Raw genomic sequence first — 10,537 nt, forward strand, 5'->3', positions numbered from 1 at the left:
CGTGGTAGTTTTCGGGCTGTAACCGCCCTCCTGAGCAACCCAGCCCGGGACAGGGGCTGCCCTCAGGGCGGCTGTGGGGCGCACAGAGCTGCCTGTGGGCAGTTTGCCTGTTGCAAGCGTGTCCCTGCTGCCCAGGGGGAAAGAACGGTTATTTCCTGGCAAAAACAGCGTTAAACTGCTCGTCGTTTTTTAATACTTCATTTTAAGGTGGGGTCTAAGGCATAGTAGTCCCCAGGCTTGTGTAGGAATGCGCACTGGTCCACTGGAACAGAAATCGTCTCGTTTTGGTGTAGCTCCAGGGATTACTCGGCCCCCGTGAACTTCATCAGCGCCGGGCTGAAAAAGTCAGCGGCTGAGGATATGTCAGAAGAAGACTCTGATGAAGATGAGAAGCCTGTTAAGCAGGAAGAAATCCCTAAAGAGTTTGTGCCGAAGAAGTTAAAAACAGTGAGTTATCCAGGAAATTCTCAATTCTGTGTAATGTATTTATGAAACTTAGGCTGAAAGAATAATAGAGCACTAAGGAAAGGAGAAAGAGTTAAAACCAGAGAACCAGACGTAACAGCATGCCATTAAGGGAGGTGTTTTCTCTGTCTTTTGGAGCTATTCGGATGTATCGATGTGTGTCCATGGGAACATCAGTCCTTTTGGGCCCTTTTATCTGCCTTAGTATTCCCTTGGGTCAATTGAGGTTAAAATAAAAGAATGTCTGTGGTTTACTGCCTTTCAAAGACTTTTTTAATCTCACAGAACAGTATGGCAAATCTAGGCATGTAATAGATGAAAAATCAAACTGTTATTTTCAGTTACCAAACACAGAAAGAATCACGAATCAGCTTCAGCTCAAGTCGGTGTTAGAGCCTAATAACTGGCAGCTTGTCAGTCTAAGCTAGTCGGGACTTTCCTTTTCCATCTAAGGAATTTTGGGAAACTCCTCAGATGGCAGGGAGCGTTCATGGACACACAGATCATGACATAGTGAACTGTGCAGTGTGATGACAACTGAATCGCTTCTGGGAAGAACCTTCCTTTTGAGTGAAATTATACAGAGCTTGGTTATTAGGTTGTGTGGTTTTTTGTTTGTTTGTTTATTTGTTTTTACAGGGTGGTAATTTCAAGCCTAGTCAGAAAGGCTTTGTAGGGGGGACAAAATCTTTCGTGGATTTTGGCAGCTGGGAGAGACACACTAAGGGAATTGGGCAGAAGCTTCTCCAAAAGATGGGTTACGTCCCCGGAAGAGGTCTTGGGAAGAATGCTCAAGGTACTGTGATTGTGTGTTTGGTTGTTTATTGTTAACTAGTAATTTGGAGAAGAGATTGGATTCTTTAAAGAACTGCCATCTCCAGGTGGCTTACAACTTCAGTCTTGTTTTCGTGTGTCTCTTGCAAATGATCTGGCTCCTTATGATAAGATTCAATTGTGTTTAAATTACCATAGGCCAGTTTTATGCTCTTGTTATTTTGCAAGAGAAGAAGAGAAAGAAAAAAGAGAGATAAATTCCAAAAGTAGCCAGCTCACAGAAAAGGAGATGTTGTTTTATGTGGTAGAATAAAAAAGCAGTGAAATGCTGATGTGAATAATACTCTGCTCTGGTTTTTGTGGTGTGTGCTGCAATTAAGTGTTTTTATAGCCACTAAGAAATTGGTGAAGTGGTAGAAGATAACATAGCGATAGAGGCAGAATACCAGGCTGGATGTTTGTGCTGATTTGATAACTTAGGGTACTGTAGGAAAAGCACTCGCTGTTCTCTCTCAGTAAACAAACTGCTCCTTCTGATCCAACTACTGTCCTCTTAGGTATTATCAATCCAATTGAGGCCAAACAAAGAAAAGGCAAAGGAGCTGTGGGGGCATACGGCTCTGAAAGAACCAGCCAGTCTTTGCAAGACTTCCCTGTTGTGGACTCGGAAGAAGAAGCTGAGGAGGTATTTGTATGATTCTTGGTATATCTGTTTTCCTGTTGTGTTGTGTTGTATGTACAAAATTCTAATATGTTCTAAGATTAGCTTCTGTGTCAGAGAAAACTGTTTGGGCTCATTTTAGATAAGAAGCTAAAGACATAGCACATGAGTTTCATTTAGACATATTTTTCTTGTCACTGTAATGTTCTTTTTTGTTTCTGACTCACTTTATTCCAGTAGTCTTGCTAAAACCCCACCTTCAAAGAGTCCCCCCAGGTAAATAGTCTTTGTCTTTTGTTTAAATTTAAAAAAAACCCAAAACCCAAAAAAAACACCCAAAACCAGAAACGTACTGCCAGCATTGTGAATAGGGTGGTTGACTGGACCACAGTATCTGAGCCGGTTTGTCACTGAGCTTTACCGCTTTCCCAATTATTTTGCTGTACAGCGTTCTTCATTGATCTGATGGTTATTTTCCTGTAGAAAATAGAGGCAAATTTGGGGCGTGACAAAGAGCAGCAACCACAACTCCGCTTTGGTTTTGTTTAGGAATTTCAAAAAGAGCTCAGTCAGTGGCGGAAGGATCCTAATGGAGGCAAGAAAAAGCCCAAATACAGCTATAAGACAGTAGAAGAACTGAAAGCCAAGGGTAGGATCAACAAGCAGCTTTCAGCCCCTCAGAAGGAGCTGTCTCAAGTCAAGGTAAGGTTGATAACACAAGAGGTGGCATCTCTGGGAAACAGTTTGTGCAGTTTGACATTGTGAGTGCTTTTTAGCCATCGGTAACCTTAATAGAAGTCAGTTCTAAGAACTGCCTGTCTGCAGCCTCATGAAAATCAAGGCCTCGGACTCATCACTGAATCATGTAATAGACCACTGTGCCACCTAGGACATTGGATTTGTTTTTAAGCAAGTTCTCTGGCCTCAGGAAAATGCAAATTAGCTTAAATGTGTTTGGTGTGGTTTTTTTTTTTAATTGCAAGTTAAGTTTAATTGTTTCACATTTGTCATAGATAAAACACTCCTCTACTTCTGAAAGCATAGTTGTCCTTACGGGGATTGTGCAACTAAACACATGGTTTGAACCGAACCATCTTCTACCTAAAAGGAACAGTAAGGGATTTCTCTTGTATGGACGTAATAAAATTATTAATCTAAAGTTAACGTGTCCTTAATGAAAGTATAAAAGTACCTAAGACTTCCGTGCAATAATGAATAGTATACTACTTGCATCATCACTGCTTGTAGAATACTCAGTGAAATGGTAAAACTCGGATCAGAAGAGGAGACTCTTCCAGCTCTGTTTCCAAACTGTTTCTTATTCATTCTAACTCTTCATGTCTGGAGTAGGCCTTTTTGGAGGCAATCCCCAGTTGCTTCATTCAGAATACCAGAGTGTATTAGTAGCCTGATGGAGTAATTAAGGTACTTGGAAATTTCCAGTTTTCAATTTGGAGTCAGGAATTTCCTCCTTTTTTAAACACGAGATACAATTTTTTTTTTGAGACATGTTTGTTCTTGTTTCTTGGAAGGTTATAGACATGACGGGCCGGGAACAAAAGGTTTATTACAGCTACAGTCAAATTAGCCACAAGCACAATATCCCAGATGACAGTCCTCAGCAGCCACTGGGCAAAGACTCCAAGCCCCAGGGGTTTGCCTTGCCGGAGCTGGAGCACAACTTGCAACTTCTCATTGACATCACAGAGCAGGAGATCATCCAGAGCGACCGGCAGCTGCAGTACGAGAGAGACATGGTTGTCAACCTGACCCATGAGATACAGAAGATGTCTGAAGTTCTCTCGCACGAGGAGACAGCAATTAGCAATCTCAGCAAGGTGCTGGAGATGGTGGAAGAGTGCGAGAGACGGATGCAGCCCAGTTGTGAAAATCCCTTGACCTTGGATGAGTGTGCAAAGATTTTTGAGACGCTTCAAGACAAGTACTATGAAGAGTACAGAATGTCTGATAGGGTGGACCTGGCAGTAGCAATAGTCTATCCTCTTATGAAAGATTACTTCAAGAACTGGGATCCCCTCAAGGTGTGTATTAGTTTGATTTATCTGCAGTTCTTACTTGATGGCTTAAGTAGTCTTTACTATCTTGACTCCCCCCCACTCCTTGTCCCAAATTCCTGATCAGTCTGGAGAGAAAGGAAAAAACCAAACCAAAACAAAACCCCACTCTGCACCCGCTCTCAGACATTTGCTACCACTGAAGGCTACTGTTCTGCAAGGCGGCTAACAATTTAGGAGCATATAAGGTTAAAATCAATCCCTTTCATGGGTGTGGGAGGAAAAAGTAGATGAAACCTAAGTCCCTAGTTCCTGTTTTTTTAGCAAAAGCAGGAGAAGTCTTTCTTTCAGGTAGTCAGATATACACTGTCTATTCTTAATGCCATTTAGGCTGTGATAGGTAAGAGTCTGAATTCTCTCTGTACACTTGTTCAGACTATCATCTTCCCCCTGCCCCGGAGGTATGTTAAATCCATAAAGTGGGATTTTCGTCTTGTGGGGCTTTGCTAATCACAGCTGCGAGCTCCTAGCTTGCCTTCTGAGTGGGTGAGAAAGCTGTCTGTAGCCAAGCGTACCATCAGCCTGCTCTTTGTAGATACCAGCTGAAATTAATGAAAAAGGATAAAGGCCGCTCATGCCTTATCATTTCCAGGACTGTACGTATGGCACAGAGATCATAGCCAAGTGGAAGAGCCTTTTGGAAAATGATCAGCTGTTATCACACGGTGGGCAGGACCTGTCAACAGATGCTTTTCACAGGTAAAGAGCAAAGGAGTTTTACTTTGTGCAGCATCTTCAAGTGCTGCTTCCTCAGGGATGGAGAAGAACAGATACAAGCGTGCTTTCCAGATGATTCTCTTGATATGTCTGTTAAAATCCAGCTGTCAGCTTTATAAAAAGAAGTAGCTTTTAAATAACAGTTACCATTTGGTTTATTTAGGCCTGGGGCTATAGTTGAAGCTTAACTTTGATTTTTTTTTTTTTCCCCCCCCCCCCCCCCCCGCCCCAGACTGATGTGGGAAATCTGGATGCCATATGTCAGAAACATAGTGGCGCAGTGGCAACCGAGGAACTGTGGATCAATGGTGGATTTCTTGGATAGCTGGGTAAACGTTGTTCCTGTCTGGATACTGGATAACATTCTGGATCAGCTCATCTTCCCCAAGCTACAGAAAGAGGTAAAACGAGAGGGCTGCATTAGAATGAAGCTATGCTCTGAACCAGTATTTGAATTTCAGTCAACTAGAACTTCTAAAATACCGGTTTGCTGCCTCTGCCGATACATGTGGGAGTTTGGGGGTTGCGTTATGGCTCTTTTTGCATCTGGCAAGACTTACTGCTAATGAATGGACTTATTTTAATCTTTTCTGTTTTACCTCAAGGTCGAAAGCTGGAATCCTCTGACAGACACAGTCCCAATCCATTCGTGGATCCATCCCTGGCTCCCCCTGATGCAGGCACGATTAGAGCCGCTGTATTCTCCCATCCGAAACAAGCTGGCGAATGCACTGCAGAAGTGGCATCCCAGTGACTCCTCCGCCAAACTTATCCTTCAGCCCTGGAAAGATGTGTTCACACCTGGGTCATGGGAGGCTTTCATGGTCAAAAACATCGTGCCTAAACTAGGTGAGACAAGCCAAACAGTGCTGAATTTCTGGAATCTGCTGGTTGCCACCTTTCCCCTTACACCTAGAAAAAATATTGGTTAACACAGTTGCCAGTGATACTTCAAAGAATATTATTAGGAAGTTTAGACCAAGCTTGCAGCTTCTTTTCTGCTACTAGTACCATGCATTTTTTTCAGAGGCAGACTTTTTAGAAAATATGGGCAAGTGCTCTGATTATTCTCAATGTTTTCCGTCTTATTTTTCTAAATCATCTGATTCCTCTGTTCTTCAGCTGACAGTAATATCTGATAGCTTTCAGATAGAGATATTTTATAGCTTGGTACTCTTGTTACTCCTGTATTCTTTGGTCTATGCTATGCTAATGCTTTCACCTTGAGATTCTGTAATTCACCATTCAGCTATGTAAACTGGCTAAAAGGCTCTGTAGTCTAAAAAACAATCAAACGTTTTAAGTTTCTCAGTTCTGGCAGCAAATTGTAATCGCTGGAAATGGAAGTGCACTGTTTTGGCGGCAGGGATCAGCCAAACAGTTTAAAGATCCTGAATGTCCCTTAGCGTAATTTGCAATGCAGGTTCTCCTCAAATCATGTGTGTTGCTAGTGAAATAGGTCAGGGCACTGATAAAACTGTGAGTCAAGGTCTCTTCTAAGTCTTCTCCCGCTTTTCCCAGGGATGTGTTTGAATGAACTCATCATAAACCCTCACCAGCAGCACATGGATGCGTTCTACTGGGTGATTGACTGGGAGGGGATGATTTCTGTCTCCAGTCTTGTTGGGCTGCTGGAAAAACACTTCTTCCCAAAGTGGCTGCAGGTGAGAAACTATCAAGGCTGAGTAAACAGACTTGATTCACTGTGAAGTGTTTTAGTGACTCCTGCCTAGAAATTAATGCCCCAGTGCTGAAATGGTTTAACTACCAAATGGGGTGATTTCCGCTCATAGCTCCATAAGTATCAGAACAGACTATTTCTAATACTGTCACGGTCCTTTCTTTTACTGAAAGCTCAGTAATAAACAAGTTAAGTGATAATAAGGACTCTCTTCCATAAACGTACCTGTCCTACTGCATTTGATCTGTCGTGTTGTTTTGCAGGTGCTGTGCTCTTGGCTTAGTAACAGCCCCAATTATGAAGAGATTACAAAGTGGTACTTGGGTTGGAAGTCCATGTTCTCAGACCAAGTGTTAGCACATCCATCGATCAAAGACAAATTTAACGAAGCTCTTGATATCATGAACCGGGCTGTCTCTTCCAGTGTTGGTAGGTGGCTTATGGTGATGGCTCCGCTTACTGTGATGGCAGTACAGCAACGTTTGGTTCTTGTGAGTCTGTATTTAGGCATGGCCTTGCTGATGGGCATTGTAGCAGCTCCCATGAACAGTGAAATTCAAAGTGTGTTTTACTTTGCTGAGGCCATAAATAACACCTGTAAGGTGCTACTTAATAATTGTCTGTGCTTCACTGAAGCAGAAACAGATTTTTGGTGACTGGCTGCCTGTGCCATTAAGCAACTGATTCTCTTTAAGCCTTGCCTGATTATAGTGTGTTTTATGTCAGTCACTGAGAGACCATCATTTAAAGATGTTGACTTCCGAAGCTATAATTTGTTGGGGTTTTTTTTCTTTATGGTGAGATAGTGGTTCTTCTCCTTAGCTTTAGAGCAGTGCCGTTTCCTTCCACATGACTCTCCCTGTGACCTAAAAGATGTTGTTAGGAATTTGCTGGGAATTAAACTGTATAAAAGAGAAGGCTGTGCCTGAGGCAGCAGCACCTGCGATTTGCCCTATCCTCCAAGACTGAGAACTCCTTCCCTGTGTTCCTCTTGGGTGCTTGCTGTACACTGTGGTGGAGAATCTGCATCAGAAACATGGAGGATTCCTTGAGGTCTATTTTAAGTGTTGTGTTTGTTTCTGTGGTAAAATGATACAACTACAGGCAAGCATTGCACAAAGAGGAATTCGCCTATTGAGAAATTTCTGGCATGGTACTCGTGCAGCCACAAAGTGAACTGGGGCTGATAGCGAAAGCACTCCTGATGCAATGCTGCTTCCTGCAATGTGGTACTGCTCCATCCTGAGCCCGATTTTGCAATAGTAGCCGTTTGTAATCCAGCGGTGGCATGAGGAGACCACAGGCCAGGTTTTGGCTTTGAGGAGTATTTTTTTTGTTGTTCACGTTTTCCCTTTGCAGTGCAGCATCCTCCTCTCCTGTGCATGCTCAGATACAATTTGGGATTGTATCAAATCCTGTCGCTTCTGCTGCAGTTCTGAAATTCACCTAGCTAGTCTATGTTGTATTAGCAATTTCAGTATAAAACTTAATGAAATTAGAATGTATAAAGGAGGATTCAGAGCATTATTGATTGACTGTACTGTATGTGTCCTGGACTGGAGTTTACCCATAGACCTTCCACCAGAAACGGACTGGGACCTTGTTTTCACATGTTTTGTCTCTCCAAACAGGTGGGTACATGCAGCCAGGCGCTCGAGAGAACATCGCCTACCTTACTCACACCGAGCGGAGGAAAGACTTTCAGTACGAAGCCATGCAGGAGCGTCGGGAGGCTGAGAACATGGCCCAGCGCGGCATCGGCATGGCCGCCAGCTCCGTGCCAATGAACTTTAAGGACCTAATTCAGACAAAAGCAGAAGAGCACAACATTGTTTTCATGCCTGTGATTGGAAAGCGGCATGAAGGGAAACAGTTGTATACGTTTGGACGGATTGTCATTTACATTGACAGAGGGGTTGTGTTTGTACAAGGAGAAAAGACTTGGGTGCCCACCTCTCTCCAGAGTCTCATTGACATGGCCAAGTGAGTCCCCTGCTTTGAACTGTGAAGACCATCTTGCTAAAGTTTTTAATGTAACTGTCTTGGAATAAAGAAGTTACAGATTTGTAAATAGAGTGAAACTGCAGCTGTGTGCCAGGATTTTTTTCTTAGAAGAGCTGTTCAGGCAATGTCAAGAGATGAAATTACATGTGGAAGTCAGTGCTAAGGGAGGAAGAAGCAGTTCCGACGGTTGTGTAATTGCCACTTGTGACAGCGGTTTATCAGCAGGTTAGAAGGGACCACAGGAGGTGATTCTTTGCTCCCACAGCAGATGAGCAAGGGCTGGTCTAGTTGAGTCCTGAAGGTCTCCAGCGACAGAGGTGTCAGAGCTTCTTGCCTGCTGCACTGCTCTGTCCCGACAATCCCTCACACAGCGGGCTCCTCTCTACCACGCACAGCCGGGGCTCGTCCCACCCCTCTGCGGGTGTGCTGGCGGCTCCTTCAGCCTGGTGCCTGCCCGCGGGCCATCAGCCGCTCTGGGTGCCCTCTGCCCTGTCAACGCAGAGCTGGAAGCGGGGGGATTTTTTCCAGCAAATTCACAGAACTTGTCCCGTGGGACTGCAGCAGTTCAGGGCACAGAGGTGAGGTGAGGGAAACTGAGGCTTTTTTTTTCCCCTGGAGGGAAATGACCTGATCGTTCACAGAAGAACAGATAACGTGCTGATTTCAGTAGCGCTGAGCAGCTGAAGGCCCCTGCCTACGAGAAAGCTTTTCTAAGCCTGTATTTGGAACTAGACACCAATACCTTCAACTACAACCCCCTCTCAAATAACTCCCCCGTCCTGATGCTTAGAAATGTGCATAGTACATGCAAAGGCTTTGAATTGTTCATGAAAGGGGAGGGGAGCAAAAGAGCAATCATTATGCAGTACAGATAGCTTAAAAAGCAGGTTTTAGTTAAATTTGTTCACTGTAGTTAAATGAGTATAAGTCAAAGCACAGCTTTACCTTTTATTAAATAATTAAGATACAAAAATGTCCCATCACGCTCAGTGTTTGGGTGCTAGCGCTTTTGGTGGAGCACGATGACATTGTCGGTGCTTGAGCTTCATCTTGGCTGCGCAGAAGCTACTGAGGGACGAGACACAGCCCCAAGGCCCCCGCCGCTGCAGACGGCGGTCAGGACTCCACGGCAGCGGGACTGTGCCGGTCAGCTCCGTCCTCCTTTCTGATGATCTCCACGTCATCACAGTCTTGGTACGTCGGCTCCTCCATGAAGTCCCAGACCTCAGGAGAGAGTTCCTTCAGTTTTTGTATGGGAAACCAGTGGACGGAGGTGTCATTAAAGGTGTCCAGGTACCGAGGGTGAGCGGGGAGTGCCACTTCCTCTGTCCCCTTCAAGACCTAAAGAGCATTTGGGGAAGAAGTTACGTACAACGCAGAAGAACTTTTCTGCAAAGTTCAGTTAAGAGTCGGTGAAGATGAGGATGATGTGATGTTAATCCAACCCCTGTGTGCAGCGTGTTCTGCAGGTCATGTAGCACGATCCTAAAGTGATTCATTTTTATATTGTAGTGGTCAGGAAAAAAGGTTTTAAAAATAACCACCCTCTTCTTTCCCATTGCAGTTTATTTCCTTTCTCATTAAAAGGTGCTTTGTCAAAACGATAATGTTAAGAAACTAATGACTCATACCTTTGCTATATAAGAATAATCTCTCTCCAATATTCTTGACAACAATCTAGAGTAACAGAAAGTAACCAGCATTAGACACATGACACTCCTGTGACATTAAGACAACTCTTCTCAGCAGGTGTGTGGGACAGAAAAGGTAGGGGATGGCTGATGACTGCGAACAGGACAGCAAGTCAAAAATGAGCAAAATCTGGAAATCATTGTCGGAAGCAATACAAAAAAAAGGAGTAAAGGAAGCAAGGAGAGGAAAAGGCTGTTGGAAGCACCAGAACCTTTCCCTGTGGGGGCTGCACCCACCTCTCCTCCATTCCTTTGAAGCTGTTCCCGATGATGACCATTTTGGACAGTGCCCCTGCGGACCAGTTCCTCCACAGGAGGTTGTTGTACAAGGCTTTCCCGCAGTGCACCATGTAGAACAGCGTGGCCGATCCCTCAACGCCGTGCTTCCCCTCCTGCAGGTAAACCAACGTTGCCGTTATGGCCCAGCCCCGGTAGCGGCGGCAGCAGGACGGTGCCTCCCCGCTCTGGG

At 44.3% G+C, this 10,537-nt stretch overlaps 2 protein-coding genes across 2 annotated transcripts; one reads left to right on the forward strand and one right to left on the reverse strand.

The window, feature by feature from the left end:
- Nucleotides 1-293: 293 nt before the first annotated feature.
- Nucleotides 294-8,541, forward strand: TFIP11 (tuftelin interacting protein 11; the record flags this gene model as incomplete). The annotated part of the gene is made up of 11 exons (XM_009573690.1): nt 294-447; nt 1,105-1,261; nt 1,797-1,924; nt 2,450-2,602; nt 3,433-3,942; nt 4,568-4,674; nt 4,925-5,093; nt 5,298-5,541; nt 6,214-6,356; nt 6,637-6,802; nt 8,005-8,541. Coding segments are annotated over 11 exons (2,287 nt in total), but the record flags the coding sequence as incomplete, so codon positions are not given.
- A 952-nt stretch (nt 8,542-9,493) lies between these two features.
- Nucleotides 9,494-10,460, reverse strand: SRRD (SRR1 domain containing; the record flags this gene model as incomplete). The annotated part of the gene is made up of 3 exons (XM_009573691.1): nt 9,494-9,718; nt 10,009-10,054; nt 10,306-10,460. Coding segments are annotated over 3 exons (426 nt in total), but the record flags the coding sequence as incomplete, so codon positions are not given.
- Between the last annotated feature and the right edge of the window lie 77 nt (nt 10,461-10,537).

This window comes from Fulmarus glacialis, unplaced genomic scaffold (assembly GCF_000690835.1).
Source record: "Fulmarus glacialis isolate BGI_N327 unplaced genomic scaffold, ASM69083v1 Scaffold50922, whole genome shotgun sequence".
Classification (NCBI taxonomy): Eukaryota; Metazoa; Chordata; class Aves; order Procellariiformes; family Procellariidae; genus Fulmarus; species Fulmarus glacialis.